This window comes from Ailuropoda melanoleuca, chromosome 14, assembly GCF_002007445.2.
Source record: "Ailuropoda melanoleuca isolate Jingjing chromosome 14, ASM200744v2, whole genome shotgun sequence".
NCBI classification, from domain to species: domain Eukaryota; kingdom Metazoa; phylum Chordata; class Mammalia; order Carnivora; family Ursidae; genus Ailuropoda; species Ailuropoda melanoleuca.
Genome location: NC_048231.1, coordinates 5,978,946 through 5,997,213, shown reverse-complemented (window position 1 = coordinate 5,997,213; position 18,268 = coordinate 5,978,946). Strand labels below are relative to the sequence as shown.

The 18,268-nt window shown below is 38.8% G+C and overlaps 1 protein-coding gene across 8 annotated transcripts in view; it reads left to right on the top strand.

Annotated features, from left to right (window-relative positions):
- The window catches only part of WDR89 (WD repeat domain 89), a 39,219-nt gene extending 37,080 nt beyond the window's left edge, over positions 1-2,139 (top strand). For all 8 annotated transcript variants that reach the window (XM_011217883.3, XM_019793990.2, XM_011217869.3 and 5 more), the window contains one exon: positions 399-2,139. In XM_011217883.3, coding sequence (XP_011216185.1) covers positions 430-1,593 — 1,164 coding nt within the window. In that variant the 5' untranslated portion in view covers positions 399-429 and the 3' untranslated portion in view covers positions 1,594-2,139. The remainder of the gene's footprint in view (positions 1-398) is intronic.
- Positions 2,140-18,268: the final 16,129 nt, after the last annotated feature.

The following is an 18,268-nucleotide window of genomic DNA, read 5'->3' as shown; positions in this document are numbered from 1 at the left end:
TTTCTGCATTCACATCTACGTTTAAATTCTAAAAGTTGCATCAGGCAGCTGGGGCCAGGAGAAGATGATTCCAAAGTAGAGATCCTGGCTCATGCTGAGAATTATGAGTAGGACCAATAATTTGGCTTAAGCTAAAAGGAACTACTGTGCAGTGTGTGTACATGTTTTAAAATTCTGTTATTGGTGTAAGGTATATACGGTAGATTTGGTATTCAAGAGTGATTGAATTAGAAGGAAGCAGCTAAGTGTTAGTTACATCGTGGCAGGGAAAGATGAAAATATTAGAATAGATTTTATTTCTGTTGTTTTGTGCCAGTCCTCAGAGGAAAATGTTCTTGATTTAATTATAATTTTGGAGAAGTTTGCATTGAATTTTAATTCTTGTATTTTTATTACAGATTTTTACTACGCTTGGATGCTACTGCTGACATGGAGAAGATTGAGGAACAATTTGCTAATCTGAACATTATTAAACGTTCCTCGGACACTAAGGAGCCTACTTATTTGCTTGGCATAGACACTTCAAAAACTGTACAAGCAGAAAAAGAAAACTTGGTTGCTGTTTTATGTTCTAATGGATCAATCAGAATATATGATAAAGAAAGGTTATACATACTACGGGAATTTAGTGGTTATCCTGGACTTCTTAATGGAGTCAAATTTGCAAATTCTTGTGACAGTGTGTATTCATCATGTACTGATGGCACTGTAAAATGTTGGGATGCTCGATTAGCCAGTGAAAAACCTGTCCAGCTGTTCAAGGGTTACCCTTCCAATATTTTTATTAGTTTTGATATCAGCTGTAATGATCATGTCATTTGTGCTGGTACAGAAAAAGTTGATGATGATGCATTGTTGGTATTTTGGGATGCAAGAATTAATTCTCAGGATTTGTCTACCACTAAAGACCCACTTGGAGCGTATTCCGAGACTCATAGTGATGATGTCACTCAAGTGTGCTTCCATCCCAACAATCCCAACATGGTAGTCTCGGGTTCAACTGATGGCCTGGTAAATGTGTTTGATATTAGTGTTGATAATGAAGCAGATGCACTGATCACAACCTGTAACTCCGTCTCATCAGTAAGCTGTATTGGCTGGTCTGGGAAGGATTATAAACAGATTTACTGCATGACACATGATGAAGGATTTTGTTGGTGGGATCTTAATCATCTGGACACTGATGAACCAATTACATGTTTGAACATCCAGGATGTCAGAGAAGTAGTTACTCTGAAAGAAGGTATTTTGGACTATTTAATTGGGGGCCTATATCACGAAAAAATGGACAGATTGTTTGTTGTTGGAGGAACAAACACAGGAATGATTCACTTGATGAGCTGCACTGTATCAGGATTGATCCACGTGACCAGCCTTCACGGAGGGCATGCTGCTACAGTCCGTTCTTTCTCTTGGAATGTGCAGGATGATTCTTTGCTAACCGGAGGAGAAGATGCGCAGTTGTTACTTTGGAAACCTGGAGCAATAGAGAAGACATTTACAAAGAAAGACAGCATGAAAATAGCATCCTCTGTGTCCCAGCGAGTTCGAGTTCACAGTAATGATTTGTACAAGAGAAGGAAAAAGCAATGATGTTATGCTGGGAGTTAATTGAGAGGTTTTCTAGTTTCAAGTAATTATTTTTGTGTACTACCTGTGATAGGTTTAAAGCCAATATGTAAAAACAAGCCAGTTAGGAAACAATCCTGGAAAAATGTTGAAAATGGTTTAATTCAGGTCTTCATGTATTCTAAAATTATTTTTTTTTTAAAGCTGCCAGTTGAGTATATAATCAGTGAGTTGAAAGTAAAATTACATTCCTCATTTTTAAAACCCATCTGTTGAGTTAGTAAATGTTGGGTTTAAAGAAATAGCTTTGATAAGGACTTTTCAGAAGTAGATGGCTGGTATGACTTTAAAAAATCAGGTCGTTTGAGCTATGTTTTTTAAGTTCAGTTTTTTTAGGTTTTAAATCATCTTCATTATTTATAAAACCAAATCAGACTGTTTTCTGTAGGAGCTCCCACTTGCTTAATACACATAGATTATGTTGGAGTATTTAAATGTAAATATTCTAATGATTCTAAATAGAACGGAAGTTTTTTAGAAATAAAATGATTTGCATCTATTTAAGAAAAATATATTTAGTATATATTTGCATCTATCTATCTGGATGATAGTTTTTTTGTTTTTTTGGGGTTTTTTGTTTTTTTGTTTTTTTTAAGTAGGTTCCAGTCTTAGCATGGAGCCCAGTGCAGGGCTCGAACTCACGACCCTGAGATCAGGCCCTGAGCTGAGATCAAGAGTCAGGTGCTTAACCGACTAAGCCACCCAGTCACCCCTATTTGCATCTGTGTTTTTAAACAGTTAAATAGTAAGCAGGTATTTCATGGATGAAAAGAAAATTACCTTGCAAAATTCATTTTGACACTCAAAGGGAGTATACAAAAATGAAAGTATTTATAATAGCAGAATGACTTCTTATTTCAAAATACTCTACTATTTTGTGATAAAATCTTCTTAGTGTTTCCTCCATAATTTTATTTTTTTTAATTTTTTTAATTTTTATTTTTATTATTATTTTTAATGATTTTTTAATTATATTATGTTAATCACCATACAGTACATCCCCGGATTCTGATGTAAAGTTCGATGCTTCATTAGTTGCGTATAACACCCAGTGCACCATGCAATACGTGCCCTCCTTACTACCCATCACCAGTCTATCCTATTCCCTCACCCCCCTCCCCTCTGAAGTCTTCAGTTTGTTTCTCATAGTCCATAATCTCTCATGTTTCATTCCCCCTTCTGATTAACCCCCCTTTTCTTTATCCCTTTCTTCCCCTACCGATCATCCTAGTTCTTATGTTCCATAGATGAGAGAAATCATATGATAATTGTCTTTCTCTGCTTGACTTATTTCACTTAGCATTATCTCCTCCAGTGCCGTCCATGTTGCAGCAAATGTTGAGAATTCGTTCTTTCTGATAGCTGAGTAATATTCCATTGTATATATGGACCACAGCTTCTTAATCCAGTCATCTGTTGAAGGGCATCTCGGCTCCTTCCATGATTTGGCTATTGTGGACAATGCAGCTATGAACATTGGGGTGCATATGGCCCTTCTCTTTACTACGTCTGTATCTTTGGGGTAAACACCCAGTAGTGCAATGGCTGGGTCATAGGGTAGTTCAATTTTTAACTTTTTAAGGGACCTCCACACTGTTTTCCAGAGTGGCTGTACCAACTTGCATTCCCACCAACAATGTAGGAGGGATCCCCTTTCTCCACATCCTCTCCAACAATTGTTGTTTCTTGCCTTGTCTATCTTTGCCATTCTAACTGGCGTAAGGTGGTATCTCAGTGTGGTTTTGATTTGAATTTCCCTGATGGCTAATGATTTTGAACATTTTTTCATGTGTCTGTTAGCCATTTGTATGTCTTCATTGGAAAAGTGTCTGTTCATATCTTCTGCCCATTTTATGATTTGTTTATTTGTTTCTCGTGTATTGAGTTTGAGAAGTTCTTTGTAGATCTTGGATACCAGTCCTTTATCTGTGGTGTCCTTTGCAAATATATTCTCCCATTCCGTGGGCTGTCTCTTAGTTTTTTTGACTGTTTCCTTGGCTGTGCAGAAGCTCTTTATCCTGATAAAGTCCCATAAGTTCATTTTATCTTTTATTTCTCTTGCCTTTGGAGATGTGTCGTGAAAAAGGTTGCTCTGGCCGATGTCATAGAAGTTGTTGCCTATGTTCTCCTCTAGAATTTTGATGGATTCCTGTCTCACATTGAGGTCTTTCATCCATTTGGAGTTTATTTTTGTGTATGGTGTGAGAGAGTGGTCAAGTTTCATTCTTTTGCATGTAGCTGTCCAATTTTCCCAGCACCATTTATTGAAGAGACTGTCTTTTTTCCACCGGATGTTTTTTCCTGCTTTATCAAAGATTAGTTGCCCAAAGAGCCGAGGGTCCATTTCTGGGTTCTCTATTCTGTTCCATTGGTCGATGTGTCTGTTTTTGTGCCAGTACCATGCTGTCTTTGTGATCACAGCTTTGTAGTACAGCTCGAAATCCGGCATTGTGATGCCCCCAGCTTTGTTTTTCCTTTTCAACAGTTCCTTGGAGATTCGGGGCCTTTTCTGGTTCCATACAAATTTAAGGACTATTTGTTCCAGTTCTTTGAAAAATGTCCTCGGTATTTTGATCGGGATAGCATTGAAAGTGTAGATTGCTCTGGGTAGTATGGACATTTTAACTATGTTAATTCTTCCAATCCATGAGCATGGAATATTTTTCCATCTTTTTATGTCTTCCTCAATATCTTTCAAAAGTGATCTATAGTTTCTAGCATATAGGTCCTTTACGTCTCTGGTTAAGTTAATTCCAAGGTAACGCATGGTTTTTGGTGTTATTGTAAATGGGATGGATTCCCTAATTTCTCTTTCTTCAGTCTCGTTATTCGTGTATAGAAATGCAACTGATTTCTGGGCATTGATTTTGTATCCTGCCACCTTACTGAATTGTTCTATAACTTCTAATAGTTTGGGAGTGGATTCCTTTGGGTTTTCCATATAGAGTATCATGTCATCTGCAAAGAGAGACAGTTTGACTTCTTCTTTGCCGATTTGGATACCTTTGATCCCTTTTTGTCTTCTGATTGCTGTTGCAAGGACTTCTAGTACTATGTTGAATAATAGTGGCGAGAGTGGGCATCCTTGTCGTGTTCCTGATCTTAAGGGAAAGGCTTCCAGCTTTTCCCCATTGAGAATAATGCTTGCAGTAGGCTTTTCATAGATGGCTTTTATGAGATTGAGAAATGTACCCTCTATTCCTACACTCTGAAGGGTTTTAATCAGGAAAGGATGCTGTATTTTGTCAAATGCTTTTTCTGCATCAATTGAGAGGATCATATGGTTCTTGAGTCTTTTCTTGTTGATATGATGTATCACATTGATTGATTTGCGAGTGTTGAACCATGCTTGCATCCCAGGTATGAATCCCACTTGGTCATGATGGATAATCCTTTTAATGTACTGTTGGATTCTATTAGCAAGGATCTTGTTGAGGATTTTGGCATCCATATTCATTAGAGAAATCGGTCTGTAATTCTCCTTTTTGAGGGGGTCTTTGCCTGGTTTGGGGATCAAGGTAATATTAGCCTCATAGAATGAGTTTGGTAGCTTTCCTTCTGTTTCTATTTTTTGAAATAGCTTTAGGAGAATAGGTATTATTTCTTCTTTGAATGTTTGGTAGAATTCCCCAGGAAAACCGTCTGGGCCTGGAGTTTTATTATTTGGAAGGTTGTTTATCACTGACTCAATTTCTTCATAGTTAATTGGCCTATTTAAGAAATCTATTTCTTCCTGTTTCAGTCTTGGTAGTTTATAGGTTTCCAGGAAGGCCTCCATCTCTTCCAGATTGTTTAGTTTTTTGGCATATAGCTGTTGATAAAAGTTTCTAATAATCCTTGCAATTTCAATGGTGCTGGTCGTGACCTCTCCCTTTTCAGTCATAATTTTAATAATCTCAGTCCTTTCTCTTTGTTTTTGGACAAGTTTTGCCAGTGGTCTATCAATTTTATGGATTCTCTCAAAGAACCAGCTTCTAGTCCTGTTGATCTGCTCTACTGTGGTTCTGGTCTCTAATTCATTGATTTCTGCTCTAATCTTGGTCAACTCCTTCCTTGTCAGTGGGTTAGGCCTGTCCCTCTGTTGCTGTTCCAGTTTCTTGAGGTGAGAATATAGAAACTGCATTTTAGATTTTTCTATTCTTTTGAGTGAGGCTTGGATGGCTATGTATTTCCCCCTTAGGACTGCCTTTGCAGTATCCCATAGGTTTTGGACCGTTGTGTATTCATTCTCGTTGGTCTCCATAAATTGTTTAATTTGTTTTTTGATTTCCTGGTTTATCGAGTCATTCTTGAGCAGGATGGTTCTTAGCCTCCAAGTGTTTGAGTTTCTTCCAGGTTTTTCCTTGTGGTTGAGTTCCAATTTCAGAGCGTTGTGGTCTGAGAATATGCAGGGGATAATTTCAATCTTTTGGTATTGGCTGAGACCTGTTTTGTGTCCCAGAGCATGATCTATTCTTGAGAATGTTCCATGGGCATTTGAATAGAATGAGTATTCTTTGGTTCTGGGGTGTAGTGTTCTATATATATCTATGAGGTCCAACTCGTCGAGTATGGCATTCAAAGCCTTTGATTCTTTGCTTAGTTTTTGCCAGGGTGTTCTGTCTATTTCTGATAGTGGGGTGTTGAGGTCCCCTACTATTACTGTGTTCTTATCTATATGTCTCTTTATTTTGGTTAAGAGTTGGCTTGTGTATCTTGCTGCTCCCCTGTTGGGGGCATATATATTAATAATTGTCATATCCACTTGTTGAATACTTCCTTTAAGAATAATATAGTGCCCTTCTGTATCTCTCTCTATGGCCTCTAGTTTAAAATCCAGTCTATCTGATATGAGAATTGCTACTCCAGCTTTCTTTTGAGGTCCATTTGCGTGGAAGATGGTACTCCATCCCCTTACTCTAAGTCTGAATGCATCTTTGGGTTCAAAATGAGTCTCTTGTAGACAGCAAATGGATGGGTCATGTCTTTTTATCCAATCTGCAACCCTGTGGCGTTTTATGGGAGAGTTTAAGCCATTTAGATTGATAGAGATTATTGACAGATATGATTTTAATGATGCCATTTCTCTTTAAAGTCTTTGTATCGGTTGTGACTTGCTGCTCTGTATCACTCTTGGGGCCTTTTTACCTTTATAGAGCCCCCCTTAATATCTCCTGTAGGGCTGGTTTCGTGGTTACGAAATTGGTTAATGATTGGCGATTTTGGAACGTCTTTATTTCTCCATCAATTCTGAATGACAGCTTTGCTGGATAAAGGATCCTTGGCTGCATGTTTTTCTCTGAAAGAGCTTTAAAAATGCCCCCCCAAGCCTTTCTCTCATTCCAGGTCTCTGTAGACAGGTCTGACGTAATCCTGATACCTTTGCCTTGGTACGTGAGAAATTTCTTTGCCCTGGCCGCTTTCAATACTGTATCCTTGGATCTAATATTTGCGAATTGCACTATGACATGCCGTGGCGTAGGTTTGTCCTGGTTGAGCTTGGATGGGGTCCTCTCTGCCTCTTGGACACGAATGCTTGTTTCCCTTGCTAGATTAGGGAAGTTTTCAGCTACAATTTGTTCAAATATCTCTTCTAGACCTCTGTTTTTCTCCACCCCTTCAGGGATGCCGATGATTCTGACATTGGATCGTTTCATAGAGTCAGTAATCTCCCGTAATCTACATTCGTGGGCGTGGATTTTTTTAAGACCAGCTTCTATTTTCGTTTTTTCTTCTACTAACCCATCCTCCAATTCGCTAACGCGTTCCTCTGCCTCGGTGACCCTGGCCGTCAGAGCCTCTAGTTTTGACTGCATTTGGCTCATAGAATTTTTAATTTCTGTCAGATTCGCTCTCATTTCTGCCCTTAGGGATTCTATATTCTCAGTAACATTTTCGTTAATACTTTTTTCAAGTCTACTCATCATCTTGACCATTGTTGCTCTGAATTCCATTTCTGATAATTGGGATACATCCATATGTATTAATTCTGTGGCAGGCCACAGACTCATTATCTTTTCTTTGCTGGGGGGGACTTCTCCTTCTCGTCATTCTGATGAGGAGAGATTTTAAACTTAAGTGCCTGTGGAGAGTGGGGGCCATGCAGGAAGTGCTGCCGGGGAAAGGATACCATAATTTTAAACTTGAATTTTTGTTTACTGCTAATTTTTTCATCCTTACTGTTAAATATTTTTCCAAAGAATCTTAATTAAAAAGTTGGTCACTTGGGGTGCCTGGTGGCTCAGTTGGTTAAGCATCTGACTCTTGATTTTGTCTTATGTTGTGATCTCAGTGTTGTGAGATTGAGCCCCACAATGCTCTCTGATAGAGCACAGTCTGCTTGTCCCTCTCCTTCTGCTCCTCCCCAGCTCACTCATGCATGTGCGCTCTCACTCTCTCTCAAATAAATAAATACAATCTTCTAAAAAGTTGGTCACTCTAAAGGTTTGGTATGTTTTCTGTTTAATTACAAATAAAAACATCTTTTTATAGATGAGAATATAAAGATGTTTTAAAACATTTTTATCTTTTGAACTAAAAGTATTGTCATGAAAAATACGAATATTACTTTAGAACCTTTTACATTTCTCTTTAAATATTAATGACTTATCTCTGAGACCATAGCACTAGGGGAAAATAGTATTCTACAGCACAATGCAACTTATATGTAGGTATGATCTAGCTTCACTCACTTGAGAGGGGACAAAAGTCACTGCTAAACATATTCAGAATAAATAATGCTTTTTTAAAAAGATTTATTTATTTATTTTAGAGAGCATGAGCAGGAGAGGCAGAGGGAAAGGAGAGTATCTCTGGCAGACTTAATGCTGAGCGGGGAGCCCCAGGCAGGGCTTGATTTCATGACCCTGTGGTCATGACCTGAGCCAAAAATCCAGAGTTAGGAGCTTAACCAACTGAGCCACCCAGGCGCCCCTCAAAATACATAATTCTTATTTGAAAAAATTCACCTATTCTTAATGTTGTTGAAACCATAAACCTGAGGTTCATTCTGGATTTTTTTTTTCTTTTCTCCTATTTAGTCAATCACCAAGTCCTATTTAGTCCCCACCAAGCCACTCCACCCCCTAGAATCTGTCTGCTGTTCTTTTTTCTTTACTCCCCCCACTACCACGTTAGATAAGAGTTTCATCATTTCTCTCCTAGATTACAGACCCTGTCTCTAATCTGCTCCAATTCATTCTCCCCACTATTTCTAGGCTGAACGCAGAAAACACAGAGTTGATAATGCCTCGTGCTGCTTAAAATCTTAGGTACATTTTGATCTTTTGATGGAGCACTGTGTAAAAATGAAAAATCAGGTTTTTAAGATGCTTAGGATATGAGGTAATGCTGACTAAGTGGAAAAGCTGTATAAAAAGACTTGGAGACATTGCATTTATAAAACAACAGGAAATGAAGCAGTTATCAAAACAGTAAAACTTTCAAAAATATTTAAAATTTAAAACTAATCAATAGAGGGCACCTGGGTGGATCGGTAGGTTGGGTGTCAGACTCTCGATTTTGGTTAGGGCCATGATCTCAAGGCTGTGAGATCAAGCCCTGTATTGAGCTCCATGAGGAGTGTGCTGAGCTTTCTTTCTCTTCCTCTCCCTCTGCCCCTTCTGCCCTTCTCTCTTCCCCTCCCTCCCTCTCAAAAGGAAAAAAAGTAATTAATAGAGTTGGAAGATGCAGGTGAGAAAATACCTTTGAAAGTAGACCTTAAAGAGAGAGAAAGTGAGAGAAAAAAAATCAAAGCCACAGAAGATAAATATAGGGGTCTAATACCAGATTATCAGTTTTTACAATGTGAAAAAAAATGTAAAGGTTGGAGGGATTATTAAAATGAAATAGCATTAGAGGCTATCCCCAGAACTCCAGTCTTCAGATTGAAAGGCCCAACAGAGTGTCGAGTATAATGAATAAAAAAGACCCACACCAAGGCATAGTGCTGTGAAGTTTCAGAACTCCAAGAACAAAGAGAAAGTTTTTAAAGTTTCCAAAGAAAGGGGGGGAAAAAGCAATCACTTAGGTGTAACATGTGAATTAGACTCTTCATTAGTAAATCTGGATGACACAAAGTGGTGAATCAAAGTTCCAAGTTCTGAGGACAATCTCCTCCTATATGAACTTATGCTCTCCAAACTCATGAAGCAAGTGGATGGCAATAAATTTTTTTGAGACATCCCTTGCTAAGGGAACGTTTTTTCCTTGCTCTCTGAAACTCAGAACCAAATTTACTTCCCTAACAGAATATCCATTGCTAACCACACTCATGGGCCACTGAGGAATTTAAAAATTTGGATTTCACAAGATAATGCTTTTTCAACCTATAATTCTATAGGTCAGATTGCCCTCACATGTGACGTTTAAAACGTTTTCAGACATAAAGATTTCAAACTTTACTTTCTATGCAGCTTTTGCCAAAGGGTGCTGGAGGATGTATTCCACCAAAAAAAAAAAAAAAAAAAAAAAAAGGAGTAAATCAAGGAAGACAAGAGATACGAGGAATCAGGGCACTAGCCCAGCATAGTGGTAGGATAATGGCTTTGCAGCCAGGCCCACAGTATTCAGTCCAGGTTAAAACAAGAGGACATGAGCTATCAGGAGGGAGATGTCCAGGGAGAAAAGTGAACTTTACAGGTTTCCTAATGCATCTGACCATGCGTTGGAAATGGAAGAAGTGCCTTGAACTCACCAATTAAAAGAGACCCTCATCTTAAAAATCATTTAAAAACAAGCTTTTAAAAGATTAAAAATAAATAAATTCACTTAGAGACAGGTTAAAAAAAAAATTAAAGGGTGAGGAAAGGTATACCAACCCACAGAATGGGAGAAAATATTTGCAAATAATATATCAGATAAGAACTTGTATTCAAAACCTATTTTTAAAATGTTACCGCTCGATAATAGCAATTTTTGAAATGGTCAAGGATCTGAATAGACATTTCTCCAAAGAAGATACAGAAATGGTTAGTAAAGATACACAAAAAGATGCTTAACGTTATCAGTCATCAAGAAAACGCAAACCCAAACCACAATGAGATACCACTTCCTACCCGCTGGGATGGCTAGAATCAAAACAATGTTGGTGAGGTTATGGAGAAATTGAAAATTTCATTCACTGCTCTGCTGCTAGGAATGTAAAAGAGTATAGCTACAGTCTGGCGATTCCTAACAGTTGCTATTTGACCCAGCAGTTCCAAATTAGGTATATGCTGAAGAGAATTGAAAGCCTAAGTCCACATAAAAACTTGTATATGAGCGCTCATGATAGCATTATTCATAATAGCCAAAAGGTGGAAACAATCCAAATAACCATCTGATGTTGGAGGGCTAAATTATGGTCCATCCATACAGTGGAATAGTATTCAGCCATAAGAAGAAAAGAAGTGCTAATACATGCTACAACTCAGATGAAACTCGAAAACATGCTCAGTAAAAATAGCCACAAAACACCACATAGTATGATCACATGTACATAAAAAGTCCAGAATAGTTAAGTATAAAGAAGAGGAACAACAACAAAAGAACATATATTAGTGGTTACCGAGGGCTGGGGGGTGGGAGGAAAATGGGAGGGTTGGTGGATGATTTGAGGGGGGAGGTGATGCAAATTGATGGTGATTATAGTTGCACAACTCTGAATCTAATAAAAACCATTGTATTTTTTTGGTATCGTACACTTTAAATAAATGAATTGCATGTGAATTTTACCCAAATGAAATTATTACCAAAAATATATATATACCAGAAAAATATGAACAAAAAACCAGGGTGGAATTGGAATTTTTTTAAAAAGATTTTATTTAGTTTTTTGAGAGAGAGAGCATGAGTGGGGGCAGGGGCAGAGGGAGAAGCAGACTCCCTGCTGTGGCTCCATCCCAGGACCCTGGGATCATGACCCGAGCTGAAGGCAGACGCTTAAACAACTGAGCCACCCAGGCACCCCTTGACAAAATGGAATTTAAGTTTAATATAACCTTAATACCAGAATCAGATGAAAATGAAGAAAAAAGTGAGATCCACCGTTAAAAATAGCTAACCAAATCCAATGGAGTATTTTTTAAAAAATATGACCAATTGAGGTTTATATCAGGATGACTCAACATCAGAAAATCTATCACAGGGGCGCCTGGGTGGCTCAGTTGGTTAAGCATCTGCCTTCAGCTCAGGTCATGATCTCGAGGTCCTTGGATGGAGTCCCGCCTCAGAGGGGAGCCTACTTCTCCCTCTCCCTCTGCCCCTCCCCCTGCTTGTGCTCTTGCGCGCTCTCTCTCAAATAAGTAAAATCTTTTAATAAAATCTATCACCGTAATGGACAAAACGGGAAAAAATTGTGATTATCATAATTGATAAAAACACAGTATGGTTTCACACCTATTTGTGAAAAATATAAATATCATGCTATCAATAAAATACTTTTTTAACTTGGTTAAAGTTAATATATCAAAATCTAAAGTACACATTTTTCTTTTTAGAGAAATGTTAGATTAAATACATTCCTTTAAGACCAAGATTCAATGAGGAAGCTTATCACAATAGTATGAATTCTGGCCAATACTATAAGGAAAGAAAAAGTATGATAACCTGTAAGGATTGGAAGAGTGGGGGGAAAAAAACTCCTTTGCAAATGATATATATATATCTAGAAAATCCAATATGCAAATCATACATACCTAGATATATACCTAGACTTACCTTTTCAATTCTCTTTGAACTATTAAGAGATTCAGCAAAGCTGCCAGAACAAGGTTAGCCTATGAAAGTCTCAAGAATATCATTTTACAATAGCAGGAAATTTAAAAAGTATCAAGGAATTAATAAGAATACTCAAGATCTATTTGGAGAGGGGCGCCAGGGTGGCACAGTCATTAAGCGTCTGCCTTCGTCTCAGGGCGTGATCCCAGCGTTCTGGGATCGAGCCCCACATCAGGCTTCTCCGCTGGGAGCCTGCTTCTTCCTCTCCCCACTCCCCCTGCTTCTGTTCCCTCTCTCGCTGGCTGTCTCTCTCTGTCAAATAAATAAATAAAATCTTAAAAAAAAAAAAAAAAGATCTATTTGGAGAAACTTTAAGATTCTGATAAAGACAGAAGATGTGGGGCACCTGGGTGGCTCAGTCACTTAAGTGTCCAGACTCTCGATTTCAGCTTAGGTCATGATCTTAGTTTTGTGGGATCGAGACCTGAGTAGGGCTCTGCGCTCAGCTGGAGTCGGCTTGTCCCTTTCCCTTTGCTCCTCCCCCTGCTCTCACTCTCTCAATCTCTATCTCTAAATTAAATAAATAAAATGTATTTTTTAAAAGACATAGAAGATGTTCTAAAAAACCTTGCTTCCAATGAGATTACAGTATTATAATAAAAGGACTATTCTGAATTTAATCTGAAAAATCAATGTAAACTCAACCAAATTCCATTTGGACTTTTTGAAGAACCCAAACTTACTTTAAAATTTGTATGGACGATTAAGCATCAGATTCTTGGTCTCAGCTCAGGTCTTGACCTCAGGGTCATGAGTTCAAGCCCTGAGTTGGGCTCCATGCTGGGCGTGGAGCCTACTTAAAAAAATATTGGGGTGCCTGGGCGGTTCACTCAGTTAACCGTCTGCCTTCGGCTCAGGTCATGATCCCAGGGTCTTGGGATCAACCTGGCATTGGGCTGCCTGCTCAGGGGGGAGCCTGCTTCTCCCTCTCCTCCCCGCTTGTGCTCTCTCTCACTATCTCGGTCTCTGTCTCTCAAATAAATAAATAAATAAATTTTAAAAAATTGTGTGAAAGAATAAGGTCCACAAATAACAGTACACTTAGAAAAGGGAAATTTTCCCTACCAGACATTAAGACTATCAGATTGCACAAAATCATAGTAAAAACTGTGATGTGGCCTTAGAACATTATTCAATGAATAGAGCCCAGAGAGCATGGATATATAGCAACTTAACATCTTAGAAAAGTATCATAATGTAAAAGGGAGAGGTTTTTTTTTTTTAAGTATTTATTTATTTGACAGAGAGAGAGACAGCCAGAGAGAGAGGGCACACAAGCAGGGGGAGTGGGAGAGGAAGAGGCAGGCTCCCAGCGGAGGAGCCTGATGTGGGGCTTGATCCCATAATGCCAGGATCACACCCTGAGTCGAAGGCAGACGCTTAACAACTGAGCCACCCAGGCGCCCTGGGGAGAGTTTTTTATTAGATGGTATTGGAGATACTAGCTCACTAGGTGGAGAAAAATGAAACTAGATTCTTTAAATGGTAGACTTAAATAATAGAGGATGAAAGCTACAAATTTAATACAAGGAAGTATGGGCAAATATCTGTGACATACAAGTAGCAAATGACTTCTTAAACTTCAAAAGTATGAAGTATAAAGAAAAACAAAAGAAATCTTGTATCAAAATTAAGCATTTCTGGTCCCCCCAAAACTATAGATAAAGAACAGAGTGTGAGAAAATATATTTAAATCAGCAAGTGGTTAAATTAGACTATGGAAGGAACTGCAAATCCATAATGGAAAACAATGCCAATGGAAAAACAGCAAAGACTATGAAAAGGCAATACACAACTGATGAATTGTTGAACACTACATCTGAAACTAATGATGTGCTATGTATCGGCTAGTTGAATTTAAATTAAAAAAAAAGACTATGAAAAGGCAAATTTCGGAAGAACTTGAAAAGGTGGCCAAACTCCTTAGTAATTAGGGAAATGAAGATTTAATCACTTTATACCTTTTAGAACTACAAAATGAGAAAATTAAATGATACCAAGTGTTGGAGGCATGTGGGCATCTAGAAACTGACATGCACATAGGCCCAGAGGCAGCTCTTCTGGGGAGCAGACACATCTGTGTTGACGTACTCTCTGACGTAGCAATTGTACTGCTTGGTTGCTTGGTATAATAGCTCAAAGATATTTTCATGCAGGTCTATTATTGGGCATTATTTGTGATGTCATGGAGTTGGAGACAACGTGGACATCCAACCCTGAGAGACAGGATAGGTAAAAATGTGTTGCATTTACACAGTGAAGTATTCTGGTATTTACAAGACACAGACTAAATGTACATTTGGCCATATGGCTTGACCCTAAAAAGGTAGTACCCCATGAAAATAGGAAACAATGCATATGTAGGGAAAGGATGTATATAAATTGAAAATAGACAAAGAACTTCACATTTTGCAAGAACACATAAAGTTGTACGTATTAGTGACCATAGAATGGTTGCCTGGTACAGGGGGAGAAAGGAAAGGAAGTAAATTTAGAAGTTAAAGAGGAAGGCAGAATGAGAGAGGGAGGGAGGAGAGAAAGAGTAGAAAAGAAATTTTAATGGGAAAGAAAAAATCACTTTCAAAGGATATTACATGCCTGTTGGAGAGTTTAAGAACTAGTAGGCACTCGGGGCGCCTGGGTGGCTCAGTCATTAAGCGTCTACTTTCGGCTCAGGGTGTGATCCCGGCGTTCTGGGATCGAGCCCCACATCAGGCTCCTCCATTGGGATCCTGCTTCTTCCTCTCCCACTCCTCCCACTCTCTGGCTGGCTGGCTCTCTCTGTCAAATAAATCAATAAAATCTTTAAAAAAAAAAAAAAAGAAAGAACTAATAGGCACTCAGCCGTGTATCCAAACAAGGGTGGGGGTAAAAAAAATGTGTGAGAAAAGAAATGCAATCAGTACACTACTTAACCCTTCACTGGTGAATAATATTTATGTAGTCATAATGAGGTAAGCACAATATCGATTTAAGCAAAAGTTTTTTTTTTTTTTAAAGATTTTATTTGTTTATTCGACAGAGATAGAGACAGCCAGCGAGAGAGGGAACACAAGCAGGGGGAGTGGGAGAGGAAGAAGCAGGCTCATAGCGGAGAAGCCCGATGTGGGGCTCGATCCCATAATGCCGGGATCACGCCCTGAGCCGAAGGCAGACGCTTAACCGCTGTGCCACCCAGGCGCCCCGATTTAAGCAAAAGTTGTAAAACTACTGGGAGCAGGGAAGAGAAGTGGAAGAGGTGTGCAAATGTTTGGTTTTCCTCCCCCATAGTAGAAAGTCAACAGTCTTTTTGTGGGTAAGTCAAGAAAATAGCGCTATGAGCACATTATTTAGAAGCACGTAAGTACATTGCCAAAAAAGCTAAACAAGTTGAAAGAGATTTCCTCTAGAGAAGACCTAGGCTGGGGAGATCGGATAGGGGGCTGCTGTTTTTGTTCTTTGGTATTTGTTATAGACATACCTTGCGGTGGAATATCAGGATATTCTGGCTGCAAATAACAGCCCAAGTCAAACAAACCATATAAGGAACCTATTAACCTCACATAAGTTCAGAAGTTGAGCGTTTCCAAGGCTGGTTGGTAGCAAGAATGCAAATTCTTTCCATTCTTCTGCTCTGCCAATCTTCATCTTGTCAGCCTCAAGTTCACAAGATTACTATAATCAGTAAATGATCATGTCCACACTCAACTACGTCCCATGGAAAAGAGAGTGTTTCTTTGTCTGGGGTCCTTTTTATTCATGATCACGCACATACCCGCAAACACGCAGTTTCTGAGAAGCCTCACAGCACGTGTTACCGGTCGGAATTTCGTAATGTGCCCACATGCCTAAAACAGTCGCTAGCAGGAGAAATGGGGTCACCACCAACGGGCCCACTCATGATTCGCTGCCTGTGGGGCTGGGGATGGCATATACTCTTCTGAAGCACATGGGTCCAGGGAAGGATCCAAAAAGTAGGTTAGAGTGAATGAGTAGTTGTTGAGAAGGTGGCCAACAGTGTCTCCTATAGGGACTACTTGACTTCAGTCATGTGTATGATTTCTTCAAAATATTTCTCATTTGAACATCGATCAAATAAAAGTGAGATATTTGTGAGGCAATAATTAGCCCGCAACGTTTTACTTTTTTTCATCAGCATGCATTAAATGCAAACTATTCTACCTTTATTGGGTGATTGTTTAGAGGAGAGGGAGACGTTTACCAAATTTAAAAGGAGAAATTGAAAAATGTGTCAGATGATATTTGTTGCCCTTTTGGCAAATTTTATACAATCTTCTGCCACTGCAGTCAGCAATGTCATATTGAATCAATTTGCTCTTCAATTACTGACCCATTTTACTAATTCATCTCTCAGATCCACAAACCAACTCAATTATCTAGCTTGGAGATTGCTCATACATTATGTCTTCGGCACTTCAGCACCGCTTGGGTTTTATGCATTACACTGCCCATTATCTTTTCGATCATGTAAAGTGTCAGAATTAAAACCAACTAACTTTGTAGCCCATCATCCTTCATTCTTTCCACCTTACGTTGTATGCTTAAGCAAGAACACACACACATGCACATGCACCCCAAAACAAAAAAAAAACAAAACCTGCTTGAAATCCTTGAATGCATCATGAAAAATGCAGCCCCCTTTGCATTGGTGTCACTATCTGAAAACTGGTGATAAGAGCAGGTGCAGAAACTCCTGTCTCCCATTATCTGTTCTTCCTTTCCATAGTTATCAAACTCCAAATCACAAATGGGGATGTAATATCCAAAATAAAACTATTTCCCAGAATATTTTACAAGTGTTTGTGGTTATAAGACTATGTTTGGGCAATGGGATATATGTGGAAACTTCTAAGAATCTGCATAAAATGATCACTGTTGAGTTCCCTGTGCCCACTCTCCTGCTGTCTGGAGTGTGGATGTGATGGCTGGAGCTCTACCCAACATCTTGGACTGTGAGGATAAAGGCTGAGTAGCTTCTAGTCTAGTTGGTTAAAAGGAGTCTGGGACCCTGAGGTTTTGTGGAGAAAGAAAGAAATTGCTCTATTGCTTAGCTACTGTTACTTCAAGTCTCTGTTATAAGCAGTAGAATCTAAATGATAACACTGTACAAACTTTTTAAGATGGTTGGCAATATTACACGAGCTGGTATATGTAAAAGCTCTGAGAAGAGTGTCTGGGAGTTGGGGTGTCTGGGTGTCTTAGTACCTCTGCTGTTATCTGCCTTTTGCTCAGGTCAGGATCTCAAGGTTCTGCTCAATGGGGAGTTGGCTTCCCGCCTGCCCCTCCCCCCACTTATGCTCTCTCTTTCTCTCTCTCAAATAAATAAAATCTTTAAAAAAAAAAAAAGGACAGTGTCTGGGAGTAGAGTAAGCACAAAGTAATATTTATAATGTTATACTATTTTCATGCTTTGGTAGGGTTGTTCCCTCTGCTTGGTCGTTTGTTTGATAAACGCCTATTTGTCCTTATGACCCAGCTCAATCATTTCCTCCTCTGCAAAACTTTTTCTGATCTCCATCTAGGGAGTTAATCCTCCCTTCGCTTTATACTAGCTCGTAATCTTGTGTGTACTTTTATAGCAACTTGGATATTTTTGTTTACATATTTGTCTCCCTACTAAACCGCTCTTTCTCATTAAAAAAAAAAAGCTAGAGTTCCCTTTTTTTTTTTTTTAAGATTTTATTTTAAGTAATCTCTATACCCGGCGTGGGGCTCAAACTTAGAACCCCGAGATCAAGAACCACACACTCTTTTGACTGAGCCAGGCAGGTGCCTCTGAGTTCTCTTCCAATAAACATAAAAATTTCATGGTTCATGTAGATTCTGATATGGCTGCTAAACCTACGACAATATTCAATCATGTCATTCTGGCAAATCACCCACCTCCCAACCGCACCCCGAA